Source organism: Erithacus rubecula, assembly GCF_903797595.1.
Source record: "Erithacus rubecula genome assembly, chromosome: 1".
NCBI lineage: Eukaryota > Metazoa > Chordata > Aves > Passeriformes > Muscicapidae > Erithacus > Erithacus rubecula.
The window spans coordinates 14,878,398-14,896,707 of record NC_136658.1 but is presented as its reverse complement, the minus strand read 5'-3'; the positions used below and the strand labels follow the sequence as shown (position 1 = coordinate 14,896,707).

Genomic DNA, 18,310 nt, shown 5'->3' with positions numbered 1-18,310 from the left:
TTAATTCTTTTTTATTACACTATCGTGCACGCGTTTTGGAGACATTGCTATGGAAAAATTCTGCGAGCTTCTTAATGCAGTACTTCCACAGGGCAAAGCCATATAAAATAGAATTGGGAGAATAGAGTTCTATTCTCTGGGACAGGAATAGGGCCGGTGGGAACATCACCGCAATATCGGAGCTGTGGGTTTCTCTTGTTGAGGATTTTTTGCTCTTTACAGGAAAAAAATCCTGCAGTACTTACTTGGGCACTGGAATAAAAGGACTTCTGCACCAGCCTTATTCAGAACACTATAGTGGTAAAAGTAACTGGAAAATTAATTTGGTCTGCCAGAAATCCCATGGATTTATTAACCTTGTTTCTCCCCCACAAGGCCAGAATACATACATCCTCAGCTACTGCTGCATGTGTGAATTTTTGGGCACCACTGTCATGGTAATGGGGAATTACTGTGATTTCAGCACATTTTTTACCAGAGGGCAGCAGATCTTTGCTGAAGATCATCTAGGTTTCATTTTTCCAGATTTTGGAGGAAGCCTTGGTAACATTTAGAAATCAATGTATTTGTGTGTATTGGCCTTTTTTTTTTTTTTTTTTTTTTTTTTTTAACACAACACTATCATATGTAGGATTGGTGAGTAGCTAGTTTGTGAAGGCAAGGTTACTTCTCTTGCACAGACAGCTGGAGAAGGGAGCTTCTGGTTATGTGTCTGTGTCTGTAACAGACGGTCATTAGAGATATCACTAGAAATATTTGTAATTTGGAGAAAAAGGCTTATGCTTTGTTGCCAAGGTGCTGATAAATGAAACTGCACACTGTTTATTTCACTGGGAAAGCTCACAGTAATGGGGAAGGAAATGACATGTTTTGCTTCCTACCAAAACTACTCCATCATTGATTACAGTTATATCAATATGACTGTTAAAAATAAAAATAGTCTTTAAAATTGCAGCAGCTTCACTGGTTCCTCAGAATGTTGATAGCCATTCCCCTAAGTGGAGTCACAGATTGGTTTGGGTTGGAAGGACCCTTAAAGACCACCCAGTTCAATGCCCCCTGCCATGGGCAGGGACACCTTCCACTAGACCAGGCTGTTCCAAGTTCAATCCAGCCTGGCCCTGGACACTTCCAGGGATGGGGCAGCCATTGCTTGTATTTTATCTTAGTTTCATGTAATCCATTGCTGTCAATTCAAGGAGTTGAAACTTGCTGCTTTAAAGCCTTTATTGCACTATATGGATGGATCCAGCCTTAGTCATATCTCACAGAATTCAAAACCTGCAGACAGGGGCAAGGAGCAGACTTTGGTTATTTTAATAGTCCCAGTGTATGTTTTTCAGGGGATAACCACCTTTCTCATGCAACACATCTGAGAACTGTCTGCCTGAAGTCTCTCTTCCCTTGTCAGATAAAAGTCATTGTATGGAGTATTTCTACTCTCTCATATGGGAGTTTGCCATTATCACAAAAGTTGAAGCTCCCTGCATTTGAGGAAACTGCAAGGTCTCAGCACATCCATCATGCAGGTGGCAGCCTTTGCCTGGAAAATATGGATCAGCTGAAGTGGTCCAGTGGGGAGTCATCAAGCTGGGGGCTGAGTGCTAGTAACACTCAGGTCCTTAGCTGTCTCCATATGGGCCATTCGCTTAAGGGTTAGACTTAATGATCCTTGGGGTCTCGTCCAACCCAGAGTATTCTATGATCTGGAAATAAAGATTATGTGTGAGATAAGAAAGAAAGCACAAATGCAGGAAAATACCTGCTTCACAGAGGGTGAAGTCCAAACCTCTGTTTCCTAAATCTCTAAATCCTAAATGCCTTTTTCTGTCTGAGGCACAACCTTAAAAAAAAATCTGTCTGCAGCTTTCAATTCTCGGTTTAGAATATATAAACAAAAAAATTCTAACAATGCTTTGGAAAACAGTTGTTTCACATTTACTTTGTTCTTAAAGAAAGTTTACTGAATTAATCTGATGAGTCTCTTACTTCAAACGCCTCCTTGTATAGTTCTCTCACAGTCCCCTAACACATCCTCCTGGACAAACCAGACAGAATTAAAGGCATCCCATCACTCCTAGCAGGCTCCCATGCCTCTCACTACTGACTGTGTTAAATAACTCAGTAAATGAATGTTACAACATAGCTCCCATTGTCTGAAGTTGAGAAAACATCAGAGTACAGCAGGCTGGGAAAGTGCTTCATGATACTGGAGACATTTTCCACACTGTATGACTTCACCAATGAATATCCATTGAAAAGTGAGGTATCCAGAAAAGAAACATATGCAAGCATTTGCCCGTCTTTGCTGGGCATCTCAAGCAAGTCTTTGTCATTATTGCTGCTGCTGGAGATGGTTACACTCTGCTCTGGAAATTGTCCCTTGACCTTGTTTACCCAGAGCTTTCGAAGTCCCCAAATGGCCAAATATTCCGTTGGGAGAGGAGTGGTGCCACAGAAGGACAGCTTCAAATCCCACACCCTTGTGAAGTTGAGGACCATCTCCAGCACAGAGGTGTCTGTGAACCAGATGGTCAGGTGGCTGTTGTAGGTAGTTTTTTCCATTGTAGAAGGCAGCACTGTTTTGCAGTTGCACATCAAGTTTGCCAGGCAGTAATCACAGTCATGGATAGCCACGGAACAGCTGCAGTTGCGAATTGTGCTTTCCTTAGTGAAAATTAACGTGTGGTTCTTCTGACTTCTCAGAAAACTAGTGTGTATGCCAAGGAATCTGGCCAAAATGAGAGCCAGACAAATGGAGAAAGCAGGGCAGGCTACTGGCTTCATTAGCACTGGTGTCAAGCTGCCAAGTGTCTCTTCCTTTTACTGAGTGATTTAGATCACTTGGCTTTACCTACTGAGGAAAAACAGTTTCTTTATTATACTGAAGATCTCTCAATGGTTAATATTACTTTGCTTTTCCACTCATTATCTGTCACATCTATTTAGAGCCATATTGCAGTTCTGCACTAAGGAGAAAGCACAGCTACACCGATTTAGAAAATGGAATGTGACTAAAGTTTGGGATTCTTTTTTCATTCTTCTTTTGCTCTAAATGGTTTCATCTCCTTTTAAGACAGCTTGGACACATTCTTCTCTATACAGACAGATCCTTGGCCTGGGCTGCACAGATATATATGTGCACATATGCCTATGACAATGGAGGAAGTTTCCATCCCAGCCATGGGGTCACCTCAAATGGTTGGGAGCATGTTTAGTGGGATTCTTGGATTATCAGCTGTCAGCCCTTTGGTTTTCAGAGTGGAGTTGAATTTTACCAGAAACATCTGTGTTTTCCTGGCATATTATATGATGGTACAGGCAATCAAGCACAGTGCAATTTCTTAACACAAATTATAAAGATGTAGGAAAGTTTGTCTAATTTGATGTAACTGTTTTGAAGCACCAAGAAGCATAAAAGACAAATTTTGACCAAAGATTATAAGTTCTAGTGAAAGCAGCAGTAGGGCACATGCTGGACAGAATTTGGTCCTTGTAAATGGACCAAATGTCATGTAAAACGACTGATTCACATCCAGAATGTTTGTCTGCAGCACTTCAGAAACATGGCAATACACCTACAGTTTTGTAGATTTCTCTTATTAATATTCTTGTTCCTATTCCTGTTCGTTTTCTTATCTCATTGCTGTTTCCAGTAAACTGTTCTGATCTCAACCTGTGAGCTCTGCCTTTTGGGCCTCCAATTGGAGGTTGGAGGGGGGGAGTGTGGGAGGCTTTTTTAGCAGGAGTACTGAAGTGGAGAATACCATTCCCAAACCATGACAGAAGGATGCAGACATTTCAGTTTTTTAATCAAGATTTAATCTATGTTGTGGAACATACCAGAAATTCCAGTCCAGCTGCTGGCTGATGTTTAACTCCAAAGGTCAGACTCAGCCAAGCTGTAGATGTTGTGGTATCATTATTGCTAGAAATGGTTCCACTATCTAAGCATTTAATCACATTGGAAATTCTATTACTAGATCTCCACACTGCTTATATTCTCAGTCCTTAATAGTGGCTAACAGTTGTGATAGACCAGAAATCTGTAATATCAACACAGTTTCACAACTAAACAAAACTATTTTGATTTTTTTGTGTTGGAAGTAGTATTTGCAAGAAATCCTAGACAATGTTGACAATATGAGTTTGGACTAAGTAAAAGAGATTCAAACTCCCACCTGTGTCAAAAGGAGTGATACTGCTTTTTCCACTTAACATCTGAGGGCTTAATAGTCATAAAACATTAGACTAAAATACTTTGATGCATCCTCATTAGTTTTAACTTGTTTCCTTTTTTTTTCTCAGTACCTGAAGAGTGGAGGACCTTTAAAGTTCTCTAGTGGTTTTCAGCCAGCCAGTCAGGTTTAGCTTAGCTGATAACATTTGGGCTCCATCCATCAGAATCCAAACAAAATTCTAAATTCTAGCATTCCAGGAAACTCCAGAAATATTTCTATTCTTCTCTGTTCCCTGCAAATCAAAAACATTCCTATGTAGTCCTCAGCATTTTGTTTCTGTGTGGCTTTGGTGAGGGATATGCAAGAAGTGAAATATATTTTGCAGTTATTTGTCTGTGAAGTGTGATAGTCACCTGCAATGCATCTTTTTTTAAGTTACCAACAATCTACAGAAAAATATGCATTATATGGTCCTTAATCAAACCACATTGCTGTCTCCATTGCTTAAGGCTTGGAAAATGATTTGCTTTAATTTTTAGGGATGGGAGAACTGCCTTCAGTAGGGCTCTTGGAGATACACAGAGCCCTTTTTTGTAATATTGCCATTAAGATGAAGTAAAATATGGGGTCATTTTCTTGTCTGTTGTAGTTCTGTTCTCCATCATCCCCAAAATTTAAAAATTAAGTATTTCAGAAAGCTGTTGACTATAATGTGTATGGTACATCTTTCCACTACGGTTACTCTCTGAGCATTATCCACTTCCCTTAACAAGGATAATGTATCCTTTGAACTCACCAAAATAGTTTTAGACATAAGAAATATAGAAATACAAAGAATGTAGCAGAATGTGCTGTGTGTCATGAATGAAGCAGATTGTGCATGTCAAGATTTTCCATGCAATTTTCAAGAGAAAACTGGTGGGTATATCTTCTTCTCTTGCCTAAGTTTTCAGTAAAATTTAGCTAGACTTCCAGTATAACCAGTACAATTATTTAAAGTCTCATCCACCTGACACAATGGATTTTACAACAATTTTACACAGCAGATGTAGAAGTTCTGTAAAAATCATAGAAGCATTTTTCAGCTTTCTAGTTTATATTAGAAAACTTTGAACTCAGGAAACAAGAACAGGCTTTCAAATCTGAACTTGGCAAATTATCTCAATGCTCTTCCCTCACTGATGGGCAACCAAAACCAAACCTACCTGGTTTTATGTATCTGTTCTGATGAAAAGAATAACTCCTTTTTCTACAGAAGCTCAAGTTAAGAAGGAGCTGGTTTGCATTTTATTTCCATATATTGTCCAAGACAGCTGGTTTAGAGCATCATTCTTGTCCAACATTATACCCAGTGTTCATCAATGCTTGGAAGTGGCTGGAGTAATAAAACAGGTAACACATTTGCATACCAAAAGTGATTGAACTTTTCAATTATGAGTGAGATGATTAATAAATACATTTTTATTAAGACACAGAATGACTCCATAACCTAAATGTGGCATGGACTGAAGAGGTCTTGAACTACAGCTGAAGGTTTGGTTTAAACTTTTAATTAAAAGAATCTAGAGCTCTACCAGGCTGCAAGATGACCTCCAGCAGAAATAGTATCACATTGGTGAATACCTCTCATTGTCCAGCATGGTTTCTCCATGGAGGTATTATTTCTAACGACATCCCAGACACCCATGCTTCAAATGATGCATGCCCTCCACTCAACTGCACTGGTATTTGTTCTAAGTTGGTCTCATACAGTCAGCTAAAAATCACACCCTGTTTTGAAATTATGCCCTGTGATTGCAATGTTTCCTTTTATGAGTTACTGGTCAGTTTTTGTTCCAGTGGTAACCTTCAAAAAATTCCCCCACCCCTGCATGGATAAATTAGAGATAAAGCCTACATTCCTGGTTTGGGACCTACAATTAGAAGTACAAAAAACAGGACAGTAAAATTAGGAGATAAATAGCTGCTGATCCCTTTCACCACCACCACCCCACCTGGCTTCCCAGAATCACAATGTGGCAAGCACTTAGTGTGTGAGAATGAAGCAAGAAATCTCTGTATAAGAACACACTAGTGGCTTGAATGGTAATTAGACTGTATTGCCTAAGAGGTCTTTTCTTATGCCAGGGTATGTCACCCAAATCCACTGAGCAGTGGTAGCATATTGCTACCCCATAGTAGTTAATCCAATTCTTCAAACACCTAAGAATGTTTCCCCAGCAGTTACCTGCCAATTACAGCATTAAAACACCTCTGAAAAGTTTTGAAGTGTGGATTTTGGTTTCTATGAACTGACTGTACCTCAGTTCTGGTGTCAGAGGGTAAAGATTCAGCAATTACAAGAAGAGTTATGATAGAAACTCTGCCACTGCAACTTTCTGGGAAATGGGGAAGTGGAAGTGAGATATGGTCAAGATCAAAAGATACTTAATTGTCCTGAAGATATTAATTATCAAGAAGACCTTGGTGATAAGCATAATTTCTTGATTTTCATATGGCTGAAGTCTGAAGCTACCATTGTTTTCCTTGTAGACATCCCTGAGAGAATTGAAGGCCAGGTTGGACAAAGCTTAGAAATCCTAATTTTTAGGGGAAAAAAAAAATTAGGAAAATACTTACTTCTGGTAGCAAAAACTTGCTTCTGGAAAAAAATATTTTGAGTGATCTAAATGTAGTAAATAATTTGTTCATTTTTTTGTCCTGAGTGGGGGGCCTCTCAGGAGAAAATCAGACTAGATATAAATAGCAGCAGAAAATTATTCATTTGATTGTTTCAGCCATGCATGGCTTTAGATGTGTATCCTCCTTCCAGCATGGAAACACATGGTTTATTATGTGTTATCCCAAAAGTTTTCTAGCACAAGACTCCACCCCTGTTCCTTTTGCTTCACAGGATTTGACTGCTGAAGGAGATTTTTCAGTGCTTATTTAGTAGTAGAATCATTTCAGGTTTTTTGAATCTGCTTTGATAATTTCACTTTTTCCCCCCTCTGATTGCAGGTCTGTGTATTAAAAAACTGCAAAAAAGCAATAAAAAGCTTTGACTATTGTGTGAGAATGCTACTGTCACAAGGAAAGTTTATCCTATTCAATGGAAGTTCCAAGCCTATAAAATTGATTTCTTCCATTATTTCTTCAGAAAAAACCCTCACTGATCACTTGTGCTAACATACACCTATCTGAAAGTGGTGTATTAAGCAAAGAGGAGTTTAAATCTACATAATCTTGTGCAGCTTGAGTAATGTACACAGGATGAATAGCAAACCCACCCAATTTAGATCAAAATGGTATTTTGAACTGAGCAGGTGTTAAAATATAAGATTTCAGGAAAATGCAATGAATAAGCCTAATCTGAGTCTTGACTGCAGACTAGCTTTATAATCTGATCAGAAAGCCCTAGGGTGACTGTGGCCTTGAGGAAGACAAAATGCTGGATTTGCTGGTTTTACTCCATGGGAATTTTAGGAATTCCCTAAGTGGGCTGATGGCTGAGAGGAATTTTGTTTTCCATCTCTTTGCTTAAACAAATACTGTACTTATTTAGTAAGTCCGTAGATAAATTGAGACAAATAAGTTTGTGATCAAAGTTGAAGTTCCACAGCCTTTCAGGCTGCAGCCTGATGCATCCTTGCTACAGGCATTATTAGGTTGTAGCAGTGGAGTGCTCAAGTGTAGTGGAACAAATTCCTTCCCCACAAGATAAAAATGCAAGATAACATAGGCAATACTGTAGCACTGAATTTGAACAACAACTGACCCTTGAAATGTTCACTGTATGGGTATTTTGATTTGCAGGTGTCCAGGAGAGGAAATTCATCTATAAACACCTCTGTAAAATCCTCAAGCCTGTCCATCCTATGCAGAGCTTCTGTCCACAGCAGAGGCAAATATTAGAACAAGGAGGGCTGTGACATGAACTGTAGGGAGGCAGAATAATGGGCAAAACTCAAGGGAAAGGAGAATATCCTCCCAAACAATGAGGAGTGGTGATACCTCCCGTTTTCCTCCAGCTGAAGGTCACCCACAGCAGGTCACAGCCTGATTATTCCCAGCCCTGAGAGAGCAGAACTTCATTTTCATGCTGTATTTCATACATGCAGCCTGCACTTTTCCTAATAAAGAGTAGGGGGCCAGGATGAGTGGCAGGATTTGCTTTGCCAGAACACACCTGGAGCTCTTCCAGCTTGGAGGTGTGCACAGTACATACTGTCTGGGAAGGCAGACACACACAGACCTGGGTATTCACATTTGAAATGCATCAGGATAAGCACTTAGATAAATGAAAAGTGAGAAGGAAGTGTATAAAGATTTACCAGCCTGGGAGGAAAGAAATGGTTTGCACAGATGGAAGGTAGAAAGAGTGGTGGGGTTGTGCTCCCTGAGATTTAAAGTTCATGTATTCAAAAAACCCCACAAGTGTATATCCATGCATAAAGCATGAATGTGCAGGCTCACAAATACACAACTGCATTTTCATACAAGAAGTACTTTTGTAATTGTAAGGTGTGCACAGTCAAAGCCCTGTTTATTCATGTGTCCTCAGAAAGAGACACCTTTTGGGAAGCCAGGTGACCCAAGGATGGGTGGTCAGCACTGTCCAAAAACCAGAGCTACCTTTGGTGGCTCAAGTTGAACACTTCAACACTGAAGTACTTATTTTTATTTTTAAAATAATTTTTAAAATTTTATTTTTTTTATGTTAAACCAACTACTTCCTGGAACAAAGGCACTTACACTGAATGAACTTTAGGAAAGAAAACTTGACTGCAATTTTGGTTATTTCCCTGTACCCTTTCTAATGTGAACTGGACAAAAGCTCAAGTTAAATGCTACATGAAACTAAAGATTTGCTAATCCCAAAACATAATGCTGAAAATTACAGTCTATTGTGGCACTTAATTTTCTATTGTTCAGATCCTAAATTAGGGGGGTAAAAAGTGAGAGCAGAAAGCTGCATGATAAAAAAACTGGTATGAAATATTAGTGGTCACTAAGCAGCTGGAGACTGAAACTCTGGAGCAGGGCACCTTGAGGGCAAATATCTCAGCTCTGTTCATTCAAACACTGGATGTTGTCATTGCCATTGAAACTCCAGAGCTACACAGAGATAGTCTATTTACTTTAGTTTGCCCTTACTGTATCACTGACTTTATTTATAAATTGAATGGCAGAATAAAACAGAGGTCCTAAATGCTCCTTCCTTGAGCCTTCTCTTCCAATGCTCTTCTCAAGGCAGTTTTAACTGAATAAAATGTCTCAAATCCTGTCAGCTGGAATAAGTTCCATGAAAATTCCTGTCCTCTTTTAAGATTTGCCTAAAGGAGTCTTTACAAAATGGAGCAAAATCTCTCCATCATTCTTTGTGGTTATTATTCACAGAAATATTAATTATTACCTTAGGCATACAGATACAGCATATAAACAACTGCAACACATGAAAGGCAAATTTTGCAGAATCGGTTACTTCACCCCAATTACAAAGCAACAAAATTGAAACACAAATACCTGCTAAGAAGAGTTACTGGAAATGGAGAGAAACAGCCTCATTCATGAAAATACAAGCTATTAAATGTTTCTTTCTTATTTACCCCCCTCCTCTAGAGCCAAGACAGTGACTTACTCTTTCTGTGGGTGCCAGCAGATGGGTTTGTCCGTGCCCAGTTTCCTGCTTGGCTGAACTTCTGAGCTGTGGCTGGGAGTGGGGTCAGTCTGCAGGGCAGGCAGCAGTGCCTTCTCTCTCCCTCGATGCTGCTCTTTTATGTTTTCATGGGCCAGCACCCTTTGGCATTCCCCCACCAGGCAGGAGGCTGGTCCAAGGTCTGCCCCAAGCATTAACACCGCCTGTACCACACTGTCAGGCACAAAGGGCTCACCTGGAAATGCTTAGCCAGCTCCCTGCTCCTCTGGGAGGAAGCTGGCAGGCTTGGCTGGTGACCTGTGCTCACAGGGGGCTGGCCAGCCTGCTGTGCAGGGACAGAGGCAGCACCTCTGGTGCTTTGCTCACCTCATGGCTCTGTGCTGCTGAGCCTTGTGACTGTCCTCATGGGACATATTCTGCTCTGCCTGCTTCCTGGGGGCTTTGGGCAGAGGTTTAAAACAGAACTTCAGGCAGACTTGGAAAGCCTGCTCAGCCAACTGGAGGAATTGGGAAGCCATAAGTGGAGTGGCTGAAGTCACCTGGCTTGTTCAGCCTGGAGGAGACTGTGATGAGAAACCTCATAGCAGTCTGAAGCTTCCTCATGAGAGGGAGCAGAGGGGCAGGCACTGATCTCAGCTCTCTGTGACCAGGGGCAGAACCTGAGGGAATGGCCTGAAGATGTATCAGAGGAGGTTGAAGCTGGGTATTAGGAAAAGGTTCTTCCCCCAGAGAGTGGTTAGGCAGTGAACAAGCTCCCCAGGGCAGTGGTTATGGCCTCAAGGCTGCCAGAGCTTAACAGGCATTTGGACAATGCTCTCAGGCACAGGGTAGGATTGTTGGAGTGTTCTGTGCAGGGCCAAGAATTGGAATCAACGGGTCCCTTCCAACTCAGGATATTCTGTGATTCTATGAAATTTTCAGTCATAGCTTAGCAGAGGCACAACTGGCTCTCAACTGTTCAAACACTGTGTATACTTCTCCATGATCCAGCATGGAAAACACCACCTTTGTGGCATGTTTTACATTCCTATTTTCACAACAGAGTACCTACTGAATGCTAGAATTTCTGCTGCTATCCTGGGAGTAGCTGTCCTGAATAAGCAGTGAGATTATTTGCAAGGACTCAAAAGCTTCACAAGGAAATGCAGTAGGAGTACCCTAAAAAAATCATGAGGCAATGTGCTGTGGAGCAAAGGCCCTCTAGTAGGGTACATGTAAGGAACAAAGACTAAAATTTGCTGTGATTCAAATGAAAATATATTTACTGCTTTTTCAAAAATAATGCCTGGCCTTTACATACTCCAGGTCCCTCTGGGAATGGCCGATACTGGTACCATGGTAAGAACATTTGGACAAAGTCAGGAGGTTAGGGTGCCATTCAGGGCCTGGACATCCAGGCTTTTTTTTTTTTTTCTCCTAGCAAACAGTGCACTTGTGCAAGCCATGAGCAGACAGTTTCTCCAGAAAGCTGTGGGAAATGGTGTCAAAGGCTTTACTAAGCCCAGGTAGACACATCCACAGCCTTTCACTCACCCACAGGTCATCTTATCACAGAAGCCAGGCTGGTCAAGCAGGTCTTGCCTTTCACAAACTCATGTTGGCTGAGCCTGATCCCTGGTTGTTCTGCACCTGCCACATGATGGCACTCAGGATGGCACTCCATCACCCTTTAAGGTACCTGAGATTTTCCTCATTCTTTGTCTCTGGGCTTCCCCAGCCATCCAATGAAGGAGATTCTCCTTAATCCTTGTTTTGTGGTTAATGCATTTATAGAAACATTTATTTTATTATCTTTTGTAGCAGTGGCCAGATGGGCTTTCACTCTTCTCACTTTCTCTCTGGATAACCTCATGACATCCTTGTTTCCTGACTTGCTTCCCCTGTTTTCAAATGTCATAAACTCTCCTTTTTACTCTGAGTTCCAGACAAAGTTCTCCCTCTGGCTCTCCTTTCAGCATAGCCTGCTCCTGGGGCCCTGAAGATTCCTTCTTACAGCATGTCCAGCCTTTCTGGGGTCCTTTGCCCTTCAGGACAGCCTCCAAGGGACTCTGTCAACCAGGCCCTTGAACAGGTCAAAGTCTGCTCTCAGGGAGTCCAAGGTGGCAGTTCCCTTCCTTACTGCTCCAAGAATCCAAAACTCTATCCTTTCAAGGTCACTGTGCCCAGGATGGCCTCCCACCATTGTGGGATTATATTTTCAGCAGATGTCTGGTGTGTTGAAGCCCCCATGAAGACAAGGGCTGGCCATCATGAAAATTCTTGTCTCCCTCTTGGTCCTTGGTTGGGTGATCTGTACCCAGCTCCCACCTGGATATCTTCCCTGCTAACTTTCCCCACAATTCTTACTCACCAACCCTCAACACTTGCATCACCACTGTCAAGCTCTAGCCTGGCAAAACACTTCCTTGCATACAGGACTACCTCACCATCTCTCATTCCTTGCCTGTACCTTCTGAAGAGTTCACCACCATCCATTGCACCATTCCAGTGGTGCCAGTCATCCCACCATATCTTTGTGATGGCAAATATTCCATAGCTTTCCTCCTCCAGGATCTCCTGTTCGCTGCCCACACTGCAGGCACTGGGGCAGATGCATTGTAGTTGGGTTATCAATCCTGATGCCTTTTTGGGGAGAGAACTCCCCAAATTCCTGAGTGACATTCTCAGGAGCTTCCATGGTTTCTAGCACATCAATAACACTTGCACTCTTGCTGCTTCATGGATCTCCATTTCCTTTGTCTACTGAAATGGCAGCCTGAATGACCTCACTAACACGCCATCCTTAGAACAGTGTCAAGCTGCTCCCAGGCTTATCTCAAGTGATCTTGTTTTTATCCCCTTCCCCCTTCAAATCCAATTTAAGGCTCACTCAACATGCCCCACTAACTCCTGCACAAAGATCCTTTCACCTCTGAGACAGGTATACCCAGTCTGCCACCAGTAGGCTTGTTGTCATCCAAACCATCCCATGACCAAAACCCCCAAAATTCTGTTGGTGACACCTGGCTTAAAGGCAGGAAATTTTCTGTACAAGTTTCCTGTTTCTACCCTGAGCAGTGCACCCCCGAGTTTTACTGCTGACCATGGCAATCTGTGGTTGGGAAAATGTCTGGGGTCAGCTGGGGTCCAATGTCCTGGCCATGTCCCTTTCTAACTCCTTTCACACCCCCACCCTGCTCTAGTTTGGCCTTGTGCATGGCTGCAGTGCCTCCAGGGGTGTACCAGCTCTGCTGGGGGTTTATGCATGGCCATGCACTTTGAGGTGTTCCAGCACAACCTCCAGCACAGCCACAGATGCTTCAAGGTGTACCTTCTCCAGTGTGGCTTAATCCTTGAGCCACATTCCCTTCAGAGGTGTTCCTGCTGCAGCATGGACATACCCATGGTCACCGATGCTTTGAGGCTCCTACTTCCACATGGACACATCCACAGGTCACAGTAAGCAGAAACAGCCCCTAACAAGAACCAAACTAATTTACAGGAAGGCAAACATAGAGCATTGTGGTTTTACTTTCCCTTCCTCCTCACCCTCCAGGGCTGCCCTGGCCAGGCTCTCCTCACACCAGAGCTTACTCCTCATCCGAGGTGCCCCAAGAGGACAGTGTCTCCTCCTTCTCACCAGGTTCCCCCAGCTGGATTCCTGCCCTCGGCCAGGGATAGTGTGCTTGCACTTCCCCCACTACAGCAAATCCTTGGTGTGCCATTCCAGCAAGCCCCAAGACCCCTCCTCCTCAGTGTTCCCAGCACCTCCAACTTTTATCTCCCTGATCCCTCATCACCCATGGATATCCCTCCATATCTGGCTGTTGCCCATCTCCCTGCTGGCTGATGTTGCCCCTTGTCTGGGGAGGACCCTGAATCCTGACTTGAATCCTGCTGGTATGTGGGAGTGATGGGTGAGCATGGCCAAGTCACTGCTGCCAGCATGGGAGGAGTCAGAGGTGGCTGAACCACATGAGTGATAAAGTCTTGGGGTTTCACTTTGGCTTGGAAGTGAGGCTGGGGGCCTGGCTGCAGGCTGCCATCCCAGTGTCATGAACATTGGCCTCATAGTCCCCCTGCTTTGTCTGTGAACCTCCAAGTGTGCTGTGCCCTGCTGTGCAGACCTGGGTCCCCAGGGAGAGGTATTGCTGCTGACCTGAGCCACAGCCTACGCTGTCCTCAGCAGCATGATGGGGACTGGGGCAAGCACTGCATCCCAGGTCAGGAGCAGCCTGCACCCAGAGGCTCAGGACATGCTGCTGGCTGGGATCCCAGTGGGATTGCTCCTGGTGGGTGATACAGCAGGGCAGGTATCAGCTGGTGCCAGCACCAGTGTCTGGGTCAGTGCTGGGTCGGTGTGTTGAGGAGGGGCTCTGCCCTGTGATGCAGCTGGGGTGCTCTCCCACTGGCTGCCCTGTGTCTCTCAGCAGCCCCTCCCAGGCCCTACCATCCTCCCTGACCTGGCTCCTGCTGCCACACCTCCCCAGCCACTTGCAGAGCAAATAGTTGCTTCCCTGTCCACAGCACCACAGCATCTGGGGGCGTCCCTCAGGGTGGCTCTGCCCACCATGGAGCATCTGCTGGCCAAGACCCTGGCCACTGGCAGCTCCTCACAACAGCAGGACTCCACCTCATCAAGGAGATGGTGTTGGACATGGCCCCCATCTTCTTAGCTGCTACTGTGTCCACAGGAGCATCCCAGTGCCGCCAACCCCTCCATGTTGGCTGCTCCACCTCCCTCTGGAAAAAGGGCACCCTGCCCTTCACCTGGGATGTCATCTTCATAATGGACATCTGCTGCAGTGTCCCTACCAAGGACCTGTTCCATGAGGACAAGGAGGTCCTCATCCTGCTCTTCCAGCTGTTTCCAACTGTGCTCAGCACCTACAACTGTGATTTTGTGAGAGGTGATGTCCCTGCAGGACAGTCTCTCCCACTTCTGGGCCACAGGGACATGGGGCAGGGAATGATCCTGTCCCACCAGCTCTGCCAGGACAGGGGAGTCTTGATCTTGGTCGTGGGGGGGTGTGTTGTGGGCACAGTCTTGCACATCTCTGAGCTGCTCTGACCTGTGCTTTGCAGTGGGTTCTGTGGGCAGCAAAGTGTGACACAGCGTGGCATAAGATGGCAACCAGCTCTGCCATGCTGTGCAGAGATGATGCAGAGGCTGCCATCACACTGCAGCAAGGAGAAGGGGTTCAGGATGGAGCCACCAGCATCACAGGGACAGCAGGACAGGAGAGGGGACACAGAGATACCCACACAGGGTCCTGCATGGCAGGTATCTGCCCCAGCTCAGCCTGACCATAGTGCCACTGCCCCCAGGACATTGGCTGAGCAGCAGCTGTGGTGTCTGGATGCAGCTGTGTGTGGGGTCTGGGAGAAGCTCTCCCAGGAATGGAGTTTGAAGTTAACTGGGCTACAGGGTGCAGCAGGGCTGCCTTGGGCTGGTCCCTGCCCAGGTGGCTGCTCCACTGCTTGCTTTCCCCCGGCTCCTAAGAGTCACTGTGGGACTGGGGTGTCCCCAGGGGGCTCCTGTGGCCCCCTGGGCAGAGGGTAGCTCATGGGGGCTGCATCTGGAGGCTTCTCCAACCCCCCCCCATCCCTATCCCTCCCACATTCTGAGTATCCTGAAGTGTGATGCCCATAGCCCAGGGGGTGCTCAAGGGGTTTTGGATCTGTTCCCCAGCTTGTCCCACAGCCCAGGGGGGTCACAGCCCCTACAAGCACCTGAGGGAACAAGAAGGGGGCTGGCACCCAAGAGCAGGGGTCCTGCCAGCACAGGATAGTCATGGAGCAGCAGATGGGACTCAGCAATGCCATATTGAGGAACAGCTCCAACCCCCCCCAGGTACAGAGGCATGTGATGGGCATCTTCTGGGGTGCCTGCACCCCAGGGCTTCTCCACCCACCCTCTCTTCACACAGGGCACAGCCATTGTGCTGGGCAGAACTGGGACTGACTGTGGCTCTCTAGCCCTCTGCCAGGCAGGAAGGGGGTCAGGAACGGAGCTCCCCTTCATGGGCACCAGGGCTACCTCCTCACCCTCCCTCCTTATCCCACAGGTGCCCTCTACACCCCTGGGCAGCACCATCCTCAGGATGCAGGTGACACTGGGCAGCCTTGCTGTACTTTAATAAACTCTGAGGTCCCAGAGCCAGCTATGGGCAGGGCTGGTTCCACCCAGCCAGCGCTCCTGACTCAGCTCGGGGCACCAGGAGCCCCACTCCCAGCGGGGCCAGCACACGTGGGGCCATACAGTCCCCAAAGCAGATTACAGAGACGGGCCTCCCTGGAGGTGTCCCATGTGTAAGCAGTGGTGTGGGGTGTCAGAGCAGGGAGCTGCACTGCAGGGCACTTCCCCATCTCAGCCCAGGCCCCCACTGTTCCCAGTGACAGGGGCCAGTGCTGGGGATGGCCATCGCACCTCCCTGGTGTCGACACCGAGGGGACTGAGCACCACGCAGGTGAAGTTGGTGTGCAGGTGCTGGCTGTCGAAGGAGCTGAAGTGCAGATCACGGTGCAGAGCCCACCCCGAGCCCTGCAGCTCCTCTCTGTGAACCCAGCAGGGACCAGTCAGTGCCACTCTGCACAGGCAGAGCCAGGGGCCCTGCCCCAGCCGGGGCTGCCCCGCTGTCACCGCCCAGGCCCCTGTCCCCGCACTCACTGCACTGTCCCCTCCCGCACAGCTCCATCCGGGTGCAGGCTCTCCACGAAGGAGCCGTTCTCCAGCCAGTAGAGCAGGGTCAGCTCGGGAAGCTCGCTCCACGCCTCACACGACACAGTCACATTCTCACCTGCAGCCCGACAGGGCGTGAAGGTCAGGGGGGCTGCAAGGGTCCCCACAGCCCTCTTCTCCAACTAAGGGGAACATTCCCCCACCTCATCAGCACCCCGAAATCTTGGCTGTGGGTGGAGGATTCACCTCGTGTCTGCTGGAGGCTGGCACAGGAGCCACTGCAGCCTCCTCACCCTCGGCCCTGCCGTGGCCAGAGGGTCTCTCACCTGGGCGAGGGAGCTCTGCTGGCACCCGCAGGATGGTGATGCTGGGCCGCTGCAAGGCCATGGCACCTGGGGAGCAGAGTGGGGTTAGGCAGGAGGTCAAGAGTGACACCAAGAGCCCACATTTTTATAGTGGGTGAAGAGGCAGATTCCCATAAAGGGACAGGAGCGCTGCTCATCCCAAGACCCCTGACAGGCCTCTTGAGGGGCACAGAGCCCAGGGCTGACCTTGGGCTCCCCAGTAACCCCCACTTACCTGTGCAGCAAGCAGCCAGGTCCCAGCAGAGCAAGAGGATCCAGGCAGGGCGTCCCAGGGGCTCTGCAGACAAAAACGGAGTTCAGTGCTCGGCACACAGGGGTGCTTCTCGTGAGCTTGGGATGGTCCCGTCCTCAGCATCCTCCCAGCTTGCCATGGTACCCTCAGCATGCTCCGCCCAGGACTCCCCAGGCTGACGATCCCGTATCCACCGAGCACCCCCCGAGTCTGGGACAGTCCCGTACCCCACAGCATCCTCCTCCCGAGGTCCCTCGGGTCGCGGCCGGTGCCCCGAGGCTGTCCGGTACTCACGGAGAGCAGAGCCCGCGGCTCGGCACGGCGGCGCTCGGCCCGCGGCGCTTTATGAGGCCGAGGGAGGGCGGGAGGCGGTGCCGTGACTCACCGGGAGCCGCCCTCGGCCCGGCCACGGGCGCCACGCCACCAAAGGGACCGCACCTGGAGCCTGCTGTGTGTCCATCGGTCCAGTGCCTAGTGTCCCCACGCCCCCCGTGCTGTGTCTCCGGCACCTGGGGATACACGTCCCTCAGGCATCCCTGCCATGATCGGCATCCCGTGGCCCTCCCCTCCCACATCTCCCCTCGCCCCTGGGAGAGCATCCACGGGCTCCCCAGGGATGGAGGAGCACACGGGGCTCTGGCTGAGTGTCACGGGATTTTGGACATGCTGGTTTCTTCCCCAGTGCTTTGGGATCAGCGACAAGGTAGGTCTGCACAGGAGGAAAGTGGCTGAAGCCCCCAAGAGGCTGAATACAACACTGGCTGGGGGAGCGGGGGTGATGGCCCCTGAGTGTCCCAGCTGGTGTAGGACAACAGCTTAGCAGATAGAAACCCTCAGAGCTTAGTTCTTGACTGTCCCACAGCAGTCCTCCCATCCCCAGAGCCAGCTCCTTGACAGCAGATATGGTTTCAGGACAACAACCCACCAGTTACAAAACCAGGAGCCAGCCCATACACCCCACTCCGCAGCAGCACCAAGGCTGGCAGCAAGGCACAGCAATAGGGCAGAAAGAGCAACCTGAGTCACAGGCCCTGGCAAGGCTTGGAAGAAGTCCCTAAACTCCCAGTGAGTTTCATTATCTGTTCCCAGCAGAGCAGGAAGGTGGTGGGAACAGGAGTGTTATCTTGGAGATCTGACAAGTGCAATACGTTGCCGGGCTCCTGCTGGGATGAGGCCAGTGGCTGCATCCTCCCCACAGCCACCATGGGTGTCCAACGGGCAGAGGCAGCTCCC

At 47.3% G+C, this 18,310-nt stretch overlaps 2 protein-coding genes across 5 annotated transcripts; both read right to left on the bottom strand.

Annotated features, from left to right (window-relative positions):
• Positions 1 to 1,155: 1,155 nt before the first annotated feature.
• On the bottom strand, positions 1,156 to 12,992 carry EPCIP (exosomal polycystin 1 interacting protein). 3 transcript variants are annotated; one of them, XM_079299466.1, is made up of 3 exons: positions 9,802 to 12,992; positions 3,844 to 5,556; positions 1,156 to 2,857 (listed from the first exon to the last, which is right to left on the bottom strand). In XM_079299466.1, the coding sequence occupies exon 3, from the start codon at positions 2,785 to 2,787 to the stop codon at positions 2,122 to 2,124; it is 666 nt and encodes a 221-aa protein (XP_079155592.1). In that variant the 5' UTR covers positions 2,788 to 2,857; positions 3,844 to 5,556; positions 9,802 to 12,992; the 3' UTR covers positions 1,156 to 2,121. The 3 variants fall into 3 exon arrangements, with proteins under 3 accessions (XP_079155592.1, XP_079155590.1, XP_079155591.1); XM_079299464.1 differs by lacking the exon at positions 3,844 to 5,556; XM_079299465.1 differs by lacking the exon at positions 9,802 to 12,992 and having other exon boundaries at positions 3,844 to 5,812.
• Positions 12,993 to 12,994: 2 nt separating this feature from the next.
• IL18BP (interleukin 18 binding protein) lies at positions 12,995 to 17,913 on the bottom strand. 2 transcript variants are annotated; one of them, XM_079299497.1, is made up of 5 exons: positions 17,305 to 17,913; positions 17,060 to 17,122; positions 16,807 to 16,872; positions 16,469 to 16,598; positions 12,995 to 13,274 (listed from the first exon to the last, which is right to left on the bottom strand). In XM_079299497.1, exons 1-5 carry the CDS (start codon positions 17,312 to 17,314, stop codon positions 13,253 to 13,255), a joined length of 291 nt encoding a protein of 96 aa, XP_079155623.1. In that variant the 5' UTR covers positions 17,315 to 17,913; the 3' UTR covers positions 12,995 to 13,252. The 2 variants fall into 2 exon arrangements, with proteins under 2 accessions (XP_079155623.1, XP_079155622.1); XM_079299496.1 differs by lacking the exon at positions 12,995 to 13,274 and adding an exon at positions 15,921 to 16,355.
• Positions 17,914 to 18,310: the final 397 nt, after the last annotated feature.

Bases quoted from the DNA above. Each gene is read 5' to 3' on its own strand.
- EPCIP (XM_079299466.1), bottom strand. From the start codon at position 2,787: ATGAAGCCAGTAGCCTGCCCTGCTTTCTCCATTTGTCTGGCTCTCATT.
- IL18BP (XM_079299496.1), bottom strand. The intron at 16,873-17,059 runs GTAAGTGGGGGT...TCTGCTCCCCAG, and splicing joins CCTGGCTGCTTGCTGCACAG to GTGCCATGGCCTTGCAGCGG. The intron at 16,599-16,806 runs GTGAGAGACCCT...GTCGGGCTGCAG, and splicing joins AGCAGAGCTCCCTCGCCCAG to GTGAGAATGTGACTGTGTCG.